At 40.7% G+C, this 21627-nt stretch overlaps 1 protein-coding gene across 1 annotated transcript in view; it reads right to left on the reverse strand.

Annotated features, from left to right (window-relative positions):
• Window positions 1-14278, reverse strand: part of LOC121856930 (aminopeptidase N-like) — a 33067-nt gene extending 18789 nt beyond the window's left edge. The window contains exons 1-5 of the mRNA XM_042352690.1: window positions 13868-14278; window positions 6331-6612; window positions 4983-5188; window positions 4411-4566; window positions 3492-3622 (exon numbers count right to left, since the gene is read on the reverse strand). Coding sequence (XP_042208624.1) covers window positions 3492-3622; window positions 4411-4566; window positions 4983-5188; window positions 6331-6612; window positions 13868-13936 — 844 coding nt within the window. The 5' untranslated portion in view covers window positions 13937-14278. The remainder of the gene's footprint in view (window positions 1-3491; window positions 3623-4410; window positions 4567-4982; window positions 5189-6330; window positions 6613-13867) is intronic.
• Window positions 14279-21627: the final 7349 nt, after the last annotated feature.

Genomic DNA, 21627 nt, shown 5'->3' on the forward strand with positions numbered 1-21627 from the left:
AACCCACGTCTTGAATTTCTGTGTTTTCTTCTTAATTTTGTCGACCGCCGCATGGTTCATGTGTAGGAATCCCCTCGTATTCTTAGAAGCACTGGGTTTGGTCTTGGGTATATATTTATCGATCAAATGGGTCATTTTACTAGTTATGATATTCAGCGTAGTGTCTGCGTTCTTGTACCTTAATAAGTCAGGCCAGTTGATACCCCTCATCTCTTCCCTCATCCCATTGTAATTTCCCTTGTAATATTTGCACCTTGGCCTGGCCTTATCTTGAACTAGGTAACAGTTAAATCTGAATGACAACACTGTATGGTGACTGGTGCCAACTGGGGCAAGGTGTTCCAGTTTGGCCACCATACCCTCCTCGTTTGTTATGATGAGGTCAAGTGGCTTGGGTGTTTGCTCCCCTCTGTAATGTGTCGGGTCTCTCACATGTTGGAACAGAAAATTATCTCTCAGAGTTTCTACAAAAAGAGTAGCAGGGTTATTCAAATCATTCGGGATGGACTCGTTTCTCCAGTCGATGTCGCCATAGTTAAAGTCCCCCATGATAAGGAGGTGGCTAGGGTTGAGCATCGCCGCATTGTTTATTAAGGTTCTTAAGATCCTTTGATTTAGTGGGCCACAGTTTGGGGATCTGTAGATACACCCGACGATAAGTAAGTCCCCTCCCTTTAATTTAATTTTACACCACTTGGACTCTTCAAAAACATCCTCTCCCTGTACCCTCGCCTGGCTGGCTCTAAGGTCTTGCCTAGTGTAGATAACCACACCCCTCCTGCAGGATTCTTGAGTTAGGTTCGTAAATGAGTCATATCCAGCAATACTGAACTCACATTCCTCTGGGTCGATTCTCCTGTTCTTGTACAACAGTTCTACAACTCCTACAATATCTGGTTGGTGTACTCTTAGTTGTGTTTCAAACTCCTCTCTCTTATCAAGGAACGTGTCAGTATTAGTGTACATGACATTCAAGCCAGAATTTGTTCTCGGTAACGTCTCTGCTCTTAGTAATAAACCCGCTCCTCCCACATTCTCAGAAGCTGCAGCATTTGCTAAGTACACTGTATTTTGCAGGGGGTGGTTAGAAATGTCATTGTTTACACGGCGCTCGTTCCCTCCTGTCCGGTAGGCTGAGCTGGTGCCGCCTCCCGGGTGGGGGGTTGAGTGGTTGGAGGGTGCACTGCTGCCCCCTGGCCCTGTCTCGGCACACTTGTTTCCACTACCCTCCCCCTGAGTATAACCCATGTACACCTGACCCCGTTCCTCCTCGACTCCTCCCTCTTCTGCTTCAAGTCCTGCAGGAGCTTCTTGTGCTGTTCCCTCTGCATTCCCGTGCGGTCTGGGTGAATGAATACATCCCGAAATGCCTCGCTCCTTGCTAAGTTTTTTGCCTGCCGAATAACTTGCCATTTCTCCTCCTCACTCACTAGTGTGATCCTGAGGGGGCGAGGCTTAGCCCCCTGCTTTTGTCCCAGCCTCCTCACATCCTGAGGGGTTGCTGGACTCTTCAGAACCTCTGCGCAAATATTTTGAAACAGCACCTTATCGTGTGTTTCCTTACTCACAGTTCCCTCCGCCTGGCTCTCGGTGACTCCAAAAACTATTACATTGTTCCTGCGCTGGAGCCGTTCCTGGTGTTCCTCCTCTCCCCTAACAGTGGGTCCGTTAATTTTCATTTCTTCGACACACTTCTTCAAAGTCCCAATCTGCTGTAGAACCTGTACTGATTCTGCATTACTCTCCGCCCCCCCCCCCACCCCCGTGGCCCTCCTAATACGTTAGCAACCACCTCCATTCTATTAGCTACTTCCTCAGTCTTAGCAAGGATCTCTTTCTCAACTTGCTCCAGTTTGTCAACCAGCAGGGCTCCTGCTTCATCTATTTTCGTCCCTAGAGAACTCGTTCCCTTATGGCTTGCAATCGCTTCATTCACCTTGACTATGCAGCCAGAGCAATACCAGCAACAGCCATCATGCTTTACGGCAGTTAGTAACTTCCTAAACGTTGCATTAGTCAGGCCTGTATCCTCCATCTCCGACCTTTCCCTGCAGTAATCACATATCAAACTCATGGTTGTTGTTGTTGTGGGGGGTGGGGGTACAACCTGGACTCCAAGTAATTTTTCATAATTTAACTTGCCATTTTTCATCATCAAGCTAGCCACTTTCATGAAATACCATCCTGCCTTAGCCTTATGAAGACAATGGTTTATGCTGTAAAACTTTGTGAACAATAATTTATAGATTTTTTTTTATCCTCTTCACCACTGATCGGTTCGTTAGCCACTTGGGCGATCGGTCACGTCTCTGTCATGCACTGTTGGCAAATACTGGGCATGCACCGGCTCCTGAATGTACCTGAACCCGCTCCAGTGTTGGTCAAATCTTGTCTTGAAAGAGCTCGCACTCGGTGCCGTCACAACACTCTCTGGTAGATTGTTCCCAGAGTTTACAACCCTCACTCCGAAAAAGTTTGCCCTCACCGTTTTCTGGACTTACGGCTTCTTCAATCTTGAGCTGTGACCCCTTGTGGGGCGAGCGTCCGCCAACTCCAAGTCATGACACTCGACTGAGTAGTGCCCCCTGAGATGCAAATTAGTGGAAAAAGGTGAAGAATATGGGTTAAGAGTTTCCAAATTGAAAATAAATCCTAAAATAAAAATTATGGTTGGCAACAGGAACTTAAACAAGTGGAAAACTTTGTATACTGTATTTAGAAAGTAACATCAGCTGTGATGGTAGAGGTGTGAGAAAAAAGAAAAGAAAAAAGAATAGGTCAAGCAAAAACAGCATTTAATAATCTAAAAGACCTAACGTAAAGAGACGTTAACTTTAATTTGAGAAAAAGGCTGCTATATGGGTCAAAAGTGCAGACATTTTCAGCAGACACCAGAAAGAAGTTAGACACCTTTGAAATGTGGTGTTATAGGCAAATGTTTAGAATAAGTTACACAGACAGGAAAACAAATGAAGAAGTACTAAGGTTAGCAAAAACTTCAGGAGAAATACATGAAATATACAGAAAACGGAAAATGGGATACTTTGGTCACATAATTAGGGACGAGAGAATAATAACAGAAATATTATTGAGCAAAGTTGAGGGTAGGAGGGCCAGGAGAAGGCAGAGATTAGGATGGATGAATGAAATTAAAAACTGGGTCCCCAAAGAAATACAAAATCTTGGAGGATTGGTAAATACAGCCTGAGAACATTTAGAGTGGAGGACTGTGGTCGCCAACCCTCTGATATGATGATGGTACTCCGATTAATTTATTGAATTCCTCAAAAGGCTAAATCATTATGCTCAATGAAATAATATTTTCTAGGTTAGGTTAGGCTAGGTTAAGTTTATGAGGTTTATTAAGTTTGGGATAGGTTAATTTAGACATACAGTATGTTAGGTTAGGGGTTGATTTGGCCAAATTTCGAGTCCAGTTATGGGAATTCATGAATGCCAAGGAAATATAAACTAATATAAAATAACCTAACCTTTAAAAAGAGTATGGTTGAGTGCTGATGATTCCAGGTATGAGAAGTCACTGATGAGGAACCCAACCAAGTAAGTGGACATGGGCAGTGTGGTGTTGAAGGAGTCCCATACCCAGTCCTCCTGTCCAGCTCTGGTGCAATGGAGAGAAGTTATTTATTGCCAACATTCATTTCAGGGTAAAATTATAATTAGTAGCATCTCCTTCCATCATAACTTATATACATACTGATCATCTTACTAGCCACTCAAATGGTTGGTCCCTTCTGGAACTGTCACCATCAATCAGCAGGTACTGTACTGGTCTTGTTCAGGCTCTTGAATGCACTGTACAGTACTGTACTTGAAAATGCACCTCAGCTTTACCGAATTATCCTCATGCATATTGCTTTGAACATCATATCTATAATAGCTTAGGAATCTCTTTTATAAAACTTTGAAGCAAGCCAAGGCTGTACCCACCATCTAGGAATTGATCACTACTGCACTCACTAATCTGAGTTCTACCATACACATTCTTGTCATGTCTCATGCATGCCAAATAAATATCTCCCTCATTCCTTCCTCTAACTTTAATATTTAAGACCATAAACTATTACCGAGGATACAAGAGTTGGCTATCTTCTCTATCTATCATCTTTAATCCTCTCTCACTCTTGTGTGGGATGGCTCAAGAGGAACAGAAGCCTAAAAGAAAGGGAGGAATAATCAGTGAGAGCAGTACAAGTAAAAAAAAAAAAGGATAATTATAAGAAAATTAGTATAAATACTGTATTCACACACACACATGCACACTTCCCACTGTGATTCACATCAAATCACTAAATCTACTAAGCTAAGTCATCAGAAAATCTCAAGTCCTATAATAATAGTTACTGAATACTGTAATATACCTCCTCAGAAGAAAACAAATATGCTCACATGGGTTGGGTGTTTATGAGAGGCATGTTGGAGAGGGCTGTCATATTGGTCTGCCTTGCCAGATAAATGTCAAAGGTGGCCTTGAAGCTGGGCTCATCAAAGCTTGGGAAAGCTCTTCGTGCATCAGTAGGAGAAAACTGCGAAACTGCCAATAACCTGGACATATTGACAATAAATGAATATCAGACTTTTGCAACTACCTATTATCTATTTTTAATGATACTTGTAGCTTTGCTTGTACGTACAGTATTCGGAATTGTGGTTTAAACCCTCATTAGTAAGATGAATACAGGTATCTGTACCATCTTCTAATAATTATATACAGTACAACCTTAAGAACAAATGCATACTAAAATGAAACCTCAGCTTGGGCAACTATAAAAGTACAATAACTTAATGTGTTCACTGTACATCATCACTGAAGCCTATGCTTGTGTGTTCAGATCTTCATCCATTTGTTTGACACTAATTAGTACTGATGCAAGCAGGCAGGGGAGCTCTGTATGCATACATACAGTCATATGAAAACAATAGTGACCCACAGACAAATTAAAATGAACACACACACGCACCTCTTAGTGCCCTGGACATCAGTATACACAGAGCGATAGAAGCCAACCAGTTTATCATTAAGGAAGCCCTGGAACTCCATGTGGAAGACATAGGTGGTGGTTGTGACCAGTGGTTTTTCTAGGTGCGCCGTGTAGAGCTGGAGTAAAGGGTCAAAGGTCTGTTCCACCACTCTCACCCTCTCGTTAAATGCATCCTCAGCAATCACCTGAGCAGGGAAGAGGTACAAAATAAGTGTTGAGAGCAACAAAAATAGGATACAACAAGTACCCAAAATATTTTATGTGCCTACTTTACTTAATTTACCTCAAGGCCACCAACTAGAGGTGGGTGGCCATGCCGAGGGAAGGAGGCCAGTGGCCTGTGTAGGATCCCTCCATTGTTCTCGATAATTTTGTCAAGGGCTATTTTGAAGCCCAGTAATGTTAGTGATTCCACAGATTGGGCTGGTAGACTGTCCTATAGGTTTTAGCACCACACTTGTGTGTGAAAAAGTATTTACTAATGATCGTTCTGCATGATAACTTGGCGAGCTTGTTAATGGTGTATAACATAACAAAGAAATGGCCTGGGTTCACATTTTCCATCCCTTTCAGGATTATGAATGTTTCAATGAGATCTAATCTATTGTGCCTTGTCTGAAGGGTTGTTAGACCTAAGACCCTCAGTGTTGCACCTTTTCTTGGGATGCTCGGTCTTTTTGTAGCTGTCTACCTCATACAGTGATACTTTACTTTATCCTCTTTACCACTAATTGGCTTGTGTGTGTTTGCTTCTTTTCCCAAGCATGTACCAAGTTCATAAAATCCATTTCCATTGCTGGTGTTGTCTGACCATTAAATGATAGGAATCCAGAAAAAATTCACAGAACCTAACCTAACCTATCACATACTGTCAATAAATGACTGATTTAAAAAATAATACAAAAAATTTAATTACTTTACTTCAAGATATTGAATAAAGTGCTATCTTCTTACTTTTACTTTTATTCTCTTCGCCACTGATCGGCTTGTTAGCCACTTGGGCGATCGGTCACGTCTCTGTCACGCACTGTTGGCAAATACTGGGCTTGCACCAGCTCCTGAATGTACCTGAACCTGCTCCAGTGTTGGTCAAGTCTTCTCTTGAAAGAGCTCACACTCGGTGCCGTCACAACACTCTCTGGTAGATTGTTCCAAGAGTTCACAACTCTTACAATATTTGTTTGTTTTATTACGTTAATTGTTTACAATATTTAAATAAAATGTGACCTTTTTCCTGTGACTTTATTTCCAATCACCAATGATACACATCAGAGAGTCAGCCAATGATGGGACTTATATTCATCCAAAACTTAAATAACAACCTTACCGAGACAGACTCATTCCTGGTGATGATGTCGGCCATATTGAGGACCACCCTATCTGTGGGCTGCAGGACCTGGAGATGGATATCAACACTGCCATGGATGCTAAAGTTGCCATTGATGAAAGGCTGTAGCCGGATGGTGTAGTGGATGGGGCGCAGTGATGGAGGCAAACGGGCTGAGTTGGTCGTTACTTCCCTGATGTTATCAACTTGAGGTTGAAGGGTTAAGCCATCCTCAAGGAGTGTACCCAGCACTGTCACCACTTCTACCCCAGACTCTTCATCCTGTAAAAAAAAAAAAAGATTCAGGTTGCCTGTTGGGTATACAATATAATGTTTGTATCTACAGTAAGTAAATACATGAAAAACTATGACGTACATACAGTACTGTACATATGAGGCTTATTTACTTTTCAATTTACATCGTTGCTGGGATAAGTATTTGGAGGCTCCATCATTTCTGTGAAGTTTTCCTTCATGAATCCAGTATTAATACAGGAGGAATGAAAAGGCCAGGAGAAAGCCTACTACCATTGGGACGAAAAAACTGCATTGAGACTGAATATGAAAAGGATCTGGGTGTGGATATTGACAATGAAATGAAGTTATCGGGCCATTGTGAGTAAGAAGGTGAATCAGGTAACTAAATTATTAGGTCTTAAAAGAAGGTCTTTCAGATATCTGGACAGTCCATCCCCTGTAACGATCTTCAAGAGTGAGGTGCTTCCCATTCTGGAGTAGTCACCCTGTCTCTGGTCCTCGAGATATGCTAAGGATTATCCGTTGATTGAAAATGTCCAAAGGAGGGCCACCAGGCTGGTTCTTGCTTTACGGAACCTCAGCTACCCTGAGAAATTAGAGCGCCTGCAATTGCCTAGCTTTTACTACAGACAGGCAAGTGGGGACCTAACTGAAGTGTATAAACATCTCAGTCGAGTGTCCTTACCTGGAGTTGGCGGATGCTCGCCCCACAAGAGATCACAGCTCAAGGTTGAAGAAGCCACAATTCCAGAAAACTGTGAGGGCAAACTTTTTCTAAGTGAAAGTTGTGAACTCTTGGAACAACCTGCCAGTGTGTGTGTTGTGATGGCACAGTGTGTGAGATCCTTCAAGACCAGACTTAGACAGCACTGGAGCAGGTTCAGATGCATTCACGAACCAGTCCATGTCCAGTACTTGCCAACAGTGCATACCAAGCATGCACAGGCCCATTGAACTCTTGAATGTTCGTACAACCTAAACATAAATCCTTATTTATTTAATAGCCACCAACTAGAGGTGGCCATGTCGAGAGAAGGTGGCCAGTGGCTTGTGTGGGATCCCTCCATTGTTCTTGATAATTTTGTCAAGGGCGATTTCACGGCTTGGGCTGAGTAGCCGACCCCGCGAATTCCCCAGTGTATGCCTCGTGGTCTAGGTCAACCATCGCCGCCTTACATGACGGGGGTCAACTATTAAGCCATGCCTACCTCCGCTATATAAGACCTGACCTCATGGTGACCTACCTCTCTTTTCTACCTACACCAACCAGCAAGCAACACCTCCTCCACTCCTGCCTGGCGGCCCTCGCTCCCGCCGGCGAGCAGGGCGACCCACAAGCTGGTCCTCCTCTGAGAACCCTCACCAGCCAGCTCTCTCTACTCAGCGCTTGTAACCATGCTGCCTTCCCAGCACCAAGCTGCATTGTACATCCAATACAACATGTATACAGAGAGCACATTGTGAGTTTCCTTTCTCCATCCATCCTGAGTGTGAACCAAACAACGTACCCCGCAGGTCTGCCATCCTTTGTGTGAACAAGTATTTCCCTATGTTTGTTCTGCAAGATAACTAGGAGAGTTTGTAATGTCCCCTGGTGTTGGCTTGGTGGTGCATGACATCACAAGGAAATGTTCGTATACTTGCTTAAATAATGAAGAAAATTTGATCTGAGAATTTTGTGGCAGTCCTCGTTCCTCGTTGTAGTTGAGTTGCCAATTCATTAATACAATTGCTTCATTATTTTAGCAAATATACGAACATTTGGAAACTTCTTATGACCTTAAATAACAATGAATAGTTTATTATTATAATAATTCTACCTTTGGTTTGTTTAATATTTATCCTGACAGTGATACAGCCGAAAACAGATCCACCAATCACAGTCACCTTTACATACAGCCTTATTTTACCAAGTATTGCCAGGTAAAATTGCGAGCACGAGATCCGGGATGGGGGGTTGGTCCACCTCTTTTGGCTGACTGTATGTGTTGACTTTCCGACTCCGGGCGGGGATGCCGGTGCTTGGTTGTTTAATGTTGATGGCCAAACATGGCATCGAATATAGTGCTCTCTAGCACTTTACATATCATGCAAGTTAAGCTCACTGTCTATGGATACTATTCACCCCTGGTCAGTTCACTAGTTAACCATGCCATTGCATAGTCCCCTAATTGGCGCTAGTGAACTCACCCCACACTGCCATTTTAATGCAGTTTTCAGATATATTTATACTTATAAGTCAACCACTTAAGTGCATTCTCACATCGTCTGTTACTGCGAATACTGTATTGTCCCAACCTTTGGTTGTAAGCAGCTTGTGTGGTCGTTGGTTTGAGCGGATTTCTTTTTAAGTGTGTGTGGCTGCAGTATCTATCTGAGCTCTCTCCTACAGCCTTGCTTATTACCAACAAATCAGTAAGAGTGCTACAGCGAGATGTTGCCTCTCATGTACAAAGTTTCAAATTAATCTCTGCTTTCATTACGGATATACAAGTCATTCAGTATGTTGGTAATTAGCCCGAGGCATATGGCAATTAGGACTAGCTACACGCCATCGTTCCTACATTAGAAGTTGTTTGAGCTGTATAATTATGACAGCGGGGGACAAATTTTAAGTAACAATATATTACCGGTAAATCTAAACACCGAGAACAACAGAATTCTTATAGAATAGCCAGACATTGCCTGTTATGTTACGGCATAAATATAAGGAACAAAAATTGTGGCGTAACTCCTCTTGACAGACTACGAAGTCCAGTACATGGAAGTGACGAGCAGGACATTGAGGAACAGGACATAGGATAAACTCCGCAGCAGGGTGTTTTGTGGTGAAGCCCCCACCCTCAAACACCAGGTGTGACCAGTGCTTTGAAGGCCATCCAATACTGCGAACACCCACCTGGTTACAAATGTACATCTTGTGTCACAGGTGTTCTTATTTTACACCTGCGTACACGTTTATTACAACTAGCAGCATTAATCAATACTTGGATCTCGAATAAATGGTGACACACTTCTGGGACTGCCCACACATTACTTGGCATATACAGGGGAAAGCTGAACGAAGTAAGGTTATGACGCACAAAGATGAGAGGGTTGGGTGAGGGGGTCATTCACCTCATACTAAAATTCTGTTATTAGCACAATAATAGTAATAAAAGCCCTATGATGGGTAGTAAGCTAACCTAACCTCCCCACAGTGGCGTTGTTTGGTGTTGTAATCATTGGGTGAAATAAGGTGGGCGGCTAATCTTCAGGTTATTCTATCTGTCATTTAATAGATTTTGGATTTATCGTTTACCCTTCCTAAAACATGGAACTGGGAAAATAGTGGAACAGGTGGGGGCAGGATTACTTGGGACGATAACACGCACACAGAGTTGCCAAGAATATTAAGAATGGGGGTTACAGGAAGGTTGTGGGAGGGTGGAGAGAGGCTGGAGAAGTGAATGTAAGAGAGAACGAACAAGGCCAGTGATTGCAGAATTCCCCACCAAGCAAAATGCAATTGTGCAGTAAATAAATATATGTAACCCAACCCAATTCCGGTAACCTAAATACAGCATAACCTAAGCTAATTATGATAAACCAACCTAATTTAAATGACTTACACTAGTTCACATAGCTAAAACTAAACATATCTGACAAAATAATTATATTAATTTATCCCAATTGAAATATTCCACCCCCGTTTTACCGCTTTGGTGAGAAAAGGTAACAGATGGTTTGCTGCATCTCCCCATTGTTGCTGATGAGTTTGCCCTTTATGCATGGTTCCAGTATTAACACAGTGGGAAAATAGAGTACCCAGAGAAAACTTGCCATGTTTGGTAGGGTCACACTGGTTAACACTCTCCTCACTTCCCATTCCAGGGATTAAACCCGGGGCACAGTATTGAGAGTCCTGTTTGCCTGACCCAAATAACCTAACGCCTAACGATTAGGTCAAAACCTACCCGTTAATTCCTAACCCAGCTGGAGGGATTCTCCGCTCCTCACTTTCACCTGCAGCATATTAAAACACGACTGACTCGATCGATCACAGTACAGTAAACTGAAAGGTGATGACGTCAAACTCCAACACCGTTCCCAGTGTGGTGTATCAGTTCTTGTTCTTTGTATATAAATTTTCCTCAATTTTACCTTATGTTTCATACATCTAACTGTTAGATGTATGAACCATTGGCAGAAATATTTAAGTGACTTGTGCTCCGTCGTCTTAGAAAGAGCTATACAGTGCTTATCCATTTTTCCTGTCACTAAATGTTCTTGTGTCCTTGAATGCTTCCGTGAATTGTGAACAATACAACTGCTACAAATAAGAATTGTCCGTCGCTGGTGAACAGACTCCAGTTATAGACCTCTGGAGGTTGTGTCTTACATCCTTATTTCGCTGGTATTTCACCCTTGAATTAGACTGTTTTACATGTCTCCACTAGCTTGCCCGTACTGGTACCTGTGTGGCAAGCATGTTGTAGAAATAAGGAATGGAATAAAAGTAGTAGATGGGTGACGGTAATTTGTTATTTAATAGTTGAAGCTAGGCATAGTTTATCCTCTCACCATTTGTGTCTCCCCATACAGCATTCTTTTTCTTCATTATGTCCAACACATATACAAGTGTTTTTTTTTACTAAATTGTATTTTCATGTGAAGCCATAAAAATTAAACTGCTTTGTTGGAGGTTCTACAACAAATAACTATTAAATACAATACGTAGAACGAGACGGTGAGATCATATGCATTTCTCAGTCGACATGAACTAAAATCAGGCCAAGCCAAACTCTATCAGGTTCAAGTCGTCTACTCTCAGAAATTATACGTATATGGGTATAATTTTAGTTTCGGTCATCCCTGTATTTAGATATCCAAAATAACTTAACTAACCTAATCTAACCTAACCGATTCCACCGGATGACCTAAACTAAAATAATACCTGTATATATGTTCCGTGCGATATAAGACTTCCAATTTCGGGATCGCCGCGGGCATTGTTGGAGTTCTCATAATGTGCTCCATTTTTGGAATTCCCATTATGACCACGGTGATTTTGAGAATCCTATTGTGTATTTTCATTGTGACGGGTTAAGTTAGGCGTACACAATGAATATTATGAGTGAGGCGTATAACAAAATAATATTCCCATAATTGGTATACATTGCAGGATTCGCAAAACGGCCATGATTTTCATAACACGCAGGTCAATTGACCAATTTCGGAATCACCCTGGCCATTAGGCCGGTTGGCCTGTGCATGGCAGCTCCTGTCGAGTTACTGCCACTCCCTATCATCCATGAATCTATCTAGCCTCCTTTTAAAACTTTCCAGCGTTTCAGCACTTACTACAAAGTTGCTAAGCTTGTTCCACTCGTCCACCACCCTATTTGTGAACCAGTTTCTTCCTATCTCCCTCCTAAGCCTAAACTTATCCAACTTAAATCCGTTGCTACGAGTCCTATCCTGCTCGGATATTATAAGAACTTTATCTATATCGCCTTTATTGATTCCTTTCACCCACTTAAATGCTTCTATCATATCTCCCCGCACTTTTTGTCTTTCTAGGGAATGCAAGTTAAGTTTCTTTAACCTATCCTGATATGGAAGGTTTCTAAGTCCCGGAATCATTTTCGTCATTCTTCGTTGCACCGACCTCCAGTGAATTGATATCCATTCTAAACTAAGGGCACCAGAACTGAATCGCATAATCGAGGTGCGGCCAGACTAGCGCAAGATAGAGTTGCAATAAGACCTCTGCACTCTTATTACTTACACTTCTAGATATAAAACCTAATACTCTGCCTTATTTCGAACATTAACGCACTGTTTTCTAGGCCGTAGGTCCGGGCTTACAAGTACCCCTAAGTCTCTTTCACAAGTCGACTTCTCTAGGTTGATGTTGTTAAGGCTGTATACATTGACAGTATTTGTTCTTCCAATATTCAGTACGCTGCACTTGCTGTTGTTGAATTTCATTTGCCATTTTTCTGACCACTCCTGCAGTTTATTTAAATCCTCCAGTAGTGCATTTGCATCCCGCCCTGAATTAATCTGCCGCCCTATTTTGGTGTAATCCGCAAACTTGCTTATGTCACTGCTGATCCCAGTACCTGTATCTAGATCGTTTATGTAAATTATGAACAAGAGTGGGCCCAGTACTGACCCCTGGGGAACCCCACTGGTTACACAACCCCACTCAGATTTAACACCATCTACGCTGACCCTCTGATGCGGTACTCTGTCAAATGCTTTGCTAAAGTCTAAGTAAATAACACCGTAATTTTCGTCATTATCTACTACCTCGAAGACTTTCCTAAAAAACGTCAGCAGATTTGTTAGACAAGATTTTCCCTTTGTAAACCCATGTTGAGAGTCGTAGATTAATTTGCTTTTCTCTAAATGCGATCGGATGCTATTTGCTATAATTGATTCAAGAAATTTCCCCACTACTGACGTCAAACTAATCGGCCGGTAATTTGACCCATCACCCTTTTTCACGTGAAAAATATATTTTTTCGTTAGTTTTTTTGCTGTTTTAGATGATTCTGACATTTATCTTTGGGGTAAATAATTTTTTTTTCTTTTCTTTTTAGCTATTCCCACCCTCCTTCCACCCCAACAATGCGGGGTTTTGGGTGGGGGGGGGGCTGAGAACGAGTGATTTTCACCCAAAATAAATGTCAGAATCATCTAAAACACCAAGAAAACTAGAGAGAAAACTTATTTTTCCTGGGGAAAAAATATTAAACTAAACTAGGTCTATGTACTAACCAAATCTTACCTGACCTAACCGGCCACGTAAAATTCGTGATTATTACAACAAATAAATCGCGAATATCGCGTATATTTTTGGAACGCCCCACTAAATTCAAGTACAGTATATTCTTTCGTTTCTCGAAGAGATCTATTAAATGGTAAGAGAAAAAAATCTTAAGGTGATGGGTGGTTAACGAAAAATGACCAGATTCCAAAATGGGGATTCTTATATCGCACGGAACATATACAGTATATTATATTCTGTACATTCATGGTAACTCTCTTGCCATCTTGCTTGTGTGAATGAAACAAGCGGTCACTCTATTAGAACAGCGGGAGACGATAAACATATATAGAGCGCAAGGTGTTCTTTAGGGAAGAGTAAAAGTACAATCTCCCTTAAACGAGTTTGGATTTGGTCACACTGTTCCCTCACTCCTTCACCACTGTCGTGGAATTTTATACAATACCTGCCAATTTATATTTTTACATATGAATAAACCATGCAATCACATTATTCACTTACCTGGCCATCCACGGTGGCTAGTTCACCAATGAAGAGGCTACACGAGAAAAACAGTAGTAATAGATTCATTACTATTAACTACAGATACTCTCACTTATTGTCGATTTGTATCACTTGTTACTACGAAAACGTAATGAATAGATATATCCCGCTTTGCATGAATATTAAGACAGCACATCTAAATCTTGATACATAATGTTTACGAATACTATGGAGATGCTGGAGACTTCTACAACGGTCGTCTCAGTGTCTTGTGGAATGGCGTGATGCGGGCGGTAGTAGTCAAAGGAGATATTGCCATTTGGGGTACGTCTATAATCATTAAAATTCCCGACTCAAAACTAGCTATATTTTAGACAGATTTCGTATTATACATAGCAGTGTGCTTGAGTGATTCCAGCAATATTTACAAGTGTCCAAGGTTTGATAATGTATAACAGAACGCGAGTTTTAGTGCTACCGACCTCTGGCAACCGAGAAAAGGAAACTTTTACTTTTACTTTTACTTTTATCCTCTTCGCCACTGATCGGCTTGTCAGCCGCTTGGGCGATCGGTCACGTCTCTCATTACTTTTCCTTTTCCTTTATATTCTTCACCAAAAGATCGGCTTGCTAGCCGCCCGGGCGATCGGTCACGTCTGTCACGCACTGTTGGCAAATACTGGGCATGCACCGGCTCCTGAATGTACCTGAACCCGCTCCAGTGTTGGTCAAGTCTTGTCTTGAAAGAGCTCACACTCGGTGCCGTCACAACACTCTGGTAAATTGTTCCAAGAGTTTACAACCCTCACTCCGAAAAAGTTTGCCCTCACAGTTTTCTGGACTTATGGCTTCTTCAATCTTGAGCTGTGACCCCTTGTGGGGCGAGCGTCCGCCAGCTCCAAGTAAGGACACGCGACTGAGTAGTGCCCCCTGAGATGCTTACAGTGCCGGATTTAGACCTGTGGAGGCCCATAGGCAGCCTCTTTATGGAGGCCCCCCTCGTTATAACTACCCAAGAGGGTGAGGTGGCGAGTGAAGCGAGCCTAAACATCTGGGAGTTCCGGGGGGCGCTGTAAAACCCCCGGGAAAATTTTGAAATTTGAACACTTCTTTGGAGAATTTTCAAGCCATATGCAGTTATATTGAGGAAATTAGAACATTGAGAATTTTGTAATTTACTGTATATTTATTGATAGTGTACAAATTCCCAACACATACACACACACACACACGAAAGTGAGACATGACTGGAGTCATTCATGTGGTTTCAAGTAATGAAAACGTGGATAAGATATATATATATATATATATATATATATATATATATATATATATATATATATATATATATATATATATATATATATATATATATATATATATATATATATATGCTGATAACCATAAGGAAAGAAGAAAACACGAAGTTCCCAAGCGCTTTCGTGTAATTCACCCCTGAAGATGTGAATTACACGAAAGCGCTTGGGAACTTCGTGTTTTCTTCTTTCCTTGTGGTTATCAGCATATACCTAGATCACGCGCATCTACAGTGATTTACTTGCATATATATATATATATATATATATATATTATCGAACAGCATTTATTATGTCCATACTTCTAGACTACATATAAAACAGAGTATTGAGAGTAACGGATTTTTAGTGCTTTTATAATCACATAATTGATTTATTATAACGTTTATTATAACGTTCCATTAAGTTAAATCACCAAACAAATGAATTTCAAGTAAAATTAAATAAAAATATTTCTTATAACAGAAAACGTAAGTATTGACATAGTAAGGTAAGCGATTGAACGACGCTACGGCAGTGTTACCAATCGTAGAGTAATTATATGTGTAGGGAAATTCAGCCTAGCTTCTTGACCTGTACGGCCTAGGGTAATTTTACTAAAAGAGGACAAAACATAGAGTAATCAGTACCAGTAACCAATCATGCATTTTTCGCTGGTTATAAATTCTAATTTCCAAATGGAAGAAAAGCTCTAAATTTCCCACATAGTTAAAAAGAAAACTAAATTGGCTCCTTTACTTTAGTGGAGATGAAAATTTGATACAATTAAAAAGGAAAACAGATACTGAATTTTGGATATGTTTATCTGAGATAAGAAATGTTGAAGATGAACTACAATAGTTTAAAAAACTTGTCATGCTTAGTCAAACTGGTACTTGCCCTTCCCCACTCAAATGCTGAAACTGAAAGACATTTTCAATGTTAGAGAACACAAAGAAAAAAAGTATAATAATAATAATAATAATAATGATAATAATAATAATAATATGGGTCCACAATTACTGAATGCCATTTTCATTACAAAATCTGGCATGAAAGCAGTAGAAGATTGCAGAAGTAAGAAAATTAATCCTGAACATTATAATCTACATAATGTATTCAAGAACTTTTTAAGTGTGAAATATTTTGGCTATTTTCTGGAAGAAAATTTTTAGTTGGGTTTAAATTTAATATAAGTATGTCCATTTTCCAGGAGAAGCTTCATATCCTGTGGCATAATTATTATTTTATGATTCTGATCATGGTCAAAAGTATTAATAAATTACCTTAGTTGATACCACTTGTTCTTATATATCTTCATCTACATTTTGAAAGAATAATAAAATCATATCCTTAGAAGTATTGTGGGGTACGAGATATAGGTTCACACTCAGGATGGGAAACTCACAATGTGCTCTCTGTATACATGTTGTATTGGATGTACAATGCAGCTTGGAGAAGGTCGTGCTGATCGTGCTCCCGCTAGAGACCAAGGAAAATGGCCGCTTTGGATCGTTGTGCCGTGGGGGAAGAGGAGGGGAGTGTGGGGAAGGACGACCTCCTTGCCACGCTGTTAAGGCAGCTGGGGCAGTTGAGGAGTGAGGTTGACACTCGAAAGGGGGAAAATGAAGCCCTCAGGACGGAACTCCTTCAGGTAGGTGTCCTGCCTAGCAGGACACCTGCGAAGGAGGAGCAGGCGTGGAGAGTGGTTGTCTCCAAGGGGACTAGGGTCAGGCTTAGGAAAGCTGACCAGGGTGTGGAGTGCAGTAACCCTTACCAGGTGCTGCAGGAAGCTGGAGAGGAAGAGAAGAGGCAGGACGGTATGGATCAAGGAGAGGAAAGGGCAGTTGTACAAACCCTGCCCACAGGTAAGGTCGTGGTAGTTGGTGACAGCCAGGTGAGGTTTATGGATAGGGCTTTTTGTGCGAGAGATAGGAAACGTAGGACTAGGGTATGTTTTCCTGGGGCTGGGATAGGGCATGTAGCCGAGAGGTTAGACAGAGTTTTGTCAGGGGAGGGTACCAATCCAGTAGTGTGTCTTAGTGTGGGAGGAAACGACATAGGTAAGGTTAGGAGTGAGGAACTTTTCAAGAGGTATAGGGAGGCGCTGGGGAAGATTAGAGATAGGGGAGGGATCCCGATAGTATGTGGTGTCTTGCCTAGAAGAGGGGTTGGTCGTGAATGGCTGTCCAGGGCAATTGCTATTAATTGCCGACTGGAAAAACATTGTGCAAACAATGGTTGGGCATTCATTGATGACTGGCAACGATTTTATGGCAACGACTACCTGTACTGTCGCGACGGAGTACACTTGTCTCGTGAGGGGGTAAAGACGTTGTCTGCATCCCTGGAGCGTGAAATTGTCACTCCGAAGGGGGGGTTTCGCCAGTAGAGAGGGGTCGGGGAAAATGGGAGTCAAAAAACAAGCAGGTCCTGGGAAGTAGTGAAACAGAAGTAGATAATGCTGAAAATATAGTTAGTCATAATAACAAACATCAAAGTAATAAATGTAAAACAGATAGAAACGGAAGAAATATATTGAGTGTTTATTATACTAATAGTAGAAGCCTGTGTAACAAAATGGACCAGCTCAGGGCCATTGTTAGTAAAGAGAACATAGATATAATTGCAATAACGGAAACATGGATAAATTCAAACAGCAAGCATTTTTTAGCAGAATTTCATATTCCAGGATATAACCTATTTAAATTTGACAGAGTAGGAAGGAGAGGTGGCGGTGTAGCAGTGTATATCAGGGTGTCATTAAAAAGCTGCAATAAATCAAACATTAAAACAAATAGCGACAATGAAAGTATTTGGGTAGAGATTGGTGAGGGCAGTGAATCCGTAGTCATTGGTGTTATATATAGACCACCTAATTTGAGTAGGAACGATGGTAAATTGCTATGGGAGGAAATAAAGAAGGCATCTGATAGAAACAATGTATGTATTCTAGGCGATTTCAACTTTTCAGGCTTAGATTGGAAAAATCAACTTAGCGATAATGAATCTGAAGATTTTCTAGAAGTAGTACAAGATAGTTTTTTATATCAATTCATAAACTCGCCCACTAGAGGAAATAATATCCTCGATTTAGTTCTCAGTAATAATGAAAATCTAGTAAAAGATGTTGGGATTGGAGACGAACTAGGAAACAGTGATCATAAAGCCATATATTTTAACATAATATGGGATGGCAGGAAGAAGGAAAATTCGGCCTTGATCCCGGATTTTAGGAAGGCTAATTACGGTAGCTTAAGGAGAGACCTAAGGGATGACCCTATGGTCAAAAGATTAATCCCCCCCACACCTCCGGAAACTGTCAACTTAGGACGGGATAACCCCGAATTTAATTTAGCAGCTACTTATGAACAATTTATTGCGACAATCAATAATGCCCAAAATAAACACATCCCTAAAAGAAAATTCAGATCGATACGGAACCAACCAAAATGGATGATTAATAGACTCTTAGATCTTCTAGGGAAAAAGAAAGGAGTATATAGAAAAGTTAAGAAAGGCGAAAATCACTTGCTTGGTTACTATCAGAACCTAACAAGACAGGTAAAAACAGAAATTAGGAAAGCAAAGAGAAATTATGAAATCAAGGTAGCAAACGAATCGAAAAATAACCCCAAAGCTTTTTATCAACTGTATAAATCAAAGGTTAGAGATACAATAGATCCCCTTAAAACTACGACAGGAGAAATGACTGATGATGAGTTAGAAATGTGTAGTACGTTAAATAGTCATTTTCGCTCCGTATTCACAAATGAAAACCTAGCACAGTTTCCAGAAGTTCATAAGGTATATAACGACAGTATAGAAAATATGTTGATGAATATCAATATTACTAGTAACGATGTGCTTAAAGTAATTAACAAACTGAAGCCTCATAAATCGCCTGGTCCAGACGAGGTATATGCTAGAATATTAAAAGAATGTAGAGATGAGTTGAGTAATCCATTAGCAGTTTTATTTAATAAGTCATTAGAATCGGGCTTAGTGCCAGAAGCTTGGAAACTTGCAAATGTAGTTCCGATTTTCAAAAAGGGTGATAAATCAATAGCATCAAATTACCGTCCCATTAGTCTCACGTCAATCATAGGCAAGTTGCTAGAGTCAATTATTGCTACAAAAATCAGAAGCCACCTTGAAACATTCAACATAATTCATTCTTCTCAGCACGGGTTCACCCAGGGACGTTCTTGTCTCACAAATTTGCTTAGCTTTTTCTCAGAAGTATATGAAGCGGTAGATAATGATAAGTCATATGATATAATTAATTTAGATTTCAGTAAAGCATTCGATAGAGTCCCTCATGAGAGATTGATAAGGAAGGTAGAAGCACATGGAATAGGTGGATCAGTATTAAAATGGATTAGGTCATGGTTAACTGGTAGGAAACAAAGAGTCAGCATAAATGGATTAAAGTCAGACTGGGGTGCGGTCAAAAGCGGAGTTCCCCAGGGATCTGTATTAGGCCCTCTGCTGTTTGTTATATTCATTAATGATCTTGATTTAGGCATAACTAGTAGGATTAGTAAATTTGCAGATACCAAAATGGGGAGAGTGATAAATTCAGACAGTGACTTTGAACACCTTCAAAGAGATCTAGATACTTTACATGAGTGGTCAGTAGACTGGCAAATGAATTTTAATACTGATAAATGCAAGGTACTACAGATAGGGAAGACGAATACAAACGTTAAGTATAAACTAGGTAACGGAAATAGAAAACTCAGTTTGTGAAAAAGATCTAGGTGTATTTGTTAGCAACGACTTGAAACCTAGAAAACAATGTATTAGCGTTCGCAACAAGGCAAACAGGATTCTTGGGTTCATATCTAGGTCTGTGAGTAACAGAACTGCTGACGTTATCTTGAAACTTTACCTAGCATTAGTGAGGCCACACATGGATTATGCGGTTCAGTTCTGGTGTCCTTATTATAGAATGGACATATATTCTTTGGAGAGAGTACATAGAAGAATGACAAAAATGATCCATAATATTAGAAACCTTCCATATGAAGAAAGACTGAAAAGCTTAGGCTTACATTCATTAGAGAGGCGTAGAGTTAGGGGAGATATGATAGAGGTGTACAAGTGGGTAAGTGGGATTAACAAGGGTAAAATGGAAGATGTTCTGAAGCTCAGTAATAACGAAATAACTAGAACAAATGGCTTTAAATTAGATAAATTCCGATTCAGAAAGGATATAGGCAAGCACTGGTTTGGAAATAGAGTTGTGGATATGTGGAATAGACTACCGAGTGCTATAGTAGGATCGGGGACGCTAGGGAGCTTCAAGACGAAGTTGGATAGGCACATGGAAGTGCTGGGATGGGTGTGAAAGGGATCTGCCCTGTATGGGCCAGTCGGCCTCCTGCAGTATCCCACTTTCTTATGTTCATGTTCTTATGTACAAGCGTTGAGTAGAGAGAGCACGGGAGTGAGGGCCGCTAGACAGGAGCGGAGGAGGTGTTGCTTGCTGGTGGCTGTGGGTAGTAAGTGGTCACCACGAGGTGTGGGTCGCCATGGTCGCCGGCGGGAGCGAGGGCCGCCAGGCAGGAGTGGAGGAGGAAGTGTTGCTTGAAGACTGGCTGTAGGTAGAAAAAAGGTAAGTCACCACGAGGTGAGATCTTATATAGCGGAGGTAGGCGTGGCTTAATAGTTGACCTCCGTCATGTAAGGCGGCGCTGGTTGACCTAGACCACGAGGCATACACTGAGGAATTCGCGGGTCGGCTACTGAGCGACAAAAGCGTTTGTAGGGGAGGGATCCACTACAGTATAATTATATAAAATTTAATTTAATATAAGGAAAGGTATCTAGACATTTTTAATTATATATATATATATATATATATATATATATATATATATATATATATATATATATATATATATATATATATATCATGTAGATCCACAATGAAAACGTGGATAAGATAAATCTTGATAAAATCACACGGGAAAAGGGATTTAACTATTGAACATGATACTAATACTTTCCTCAAATTGATAGAGTTATGCAAGACTGACAATGTGTTTAGAGCAAATGGGAAGTTCTACAAGCAAATATTTGGCATGAGCATGGATAATTGTCTTTCTGCTCCTCTAGCCTGTATTTATATGGAGTTTTTTGAGTCTAGATTACTACCCAATATAGTGTACTTTATTCCTCCATGGTATAGATATGTAGATGATGTTCTTTGTCTTTGGCCTAGAAACAGTGACCCATTGGAATTTTTAGACAAGCTTAATAATATTGTCCCTAGTATCACATTCAAAATTGAAAGAGAAATAAATGAATCCCTTCCATTTCTTGATATGCTTATCATGAGAAATGGCCAAAACTATAAATTTAAGGTATATAGAAAGCCCACACAGGTAGACAGTTTCATTAACTTTTTATCGAATCACCTTGAGTCTACCAAAATGTCAGTTTTTTCTGCTATGTTCCTAAGATGTCTGCGTATTT

Source organism: Homarus americanus, unplaced genomic scaffold (assembly GCF_018991925.1).
Source record: "Homarus americanus isolate GMGI-L3 unplaced genomic scaffold, GMGI_Hamer_2.0 scaffold44060, whole genome shotgun sequence".
NCBI lineage: Eukaryota > Metazoa > Arthropoda > Malacostraca > Decapoda > Nephropidae > Homarus > Homarus americanus.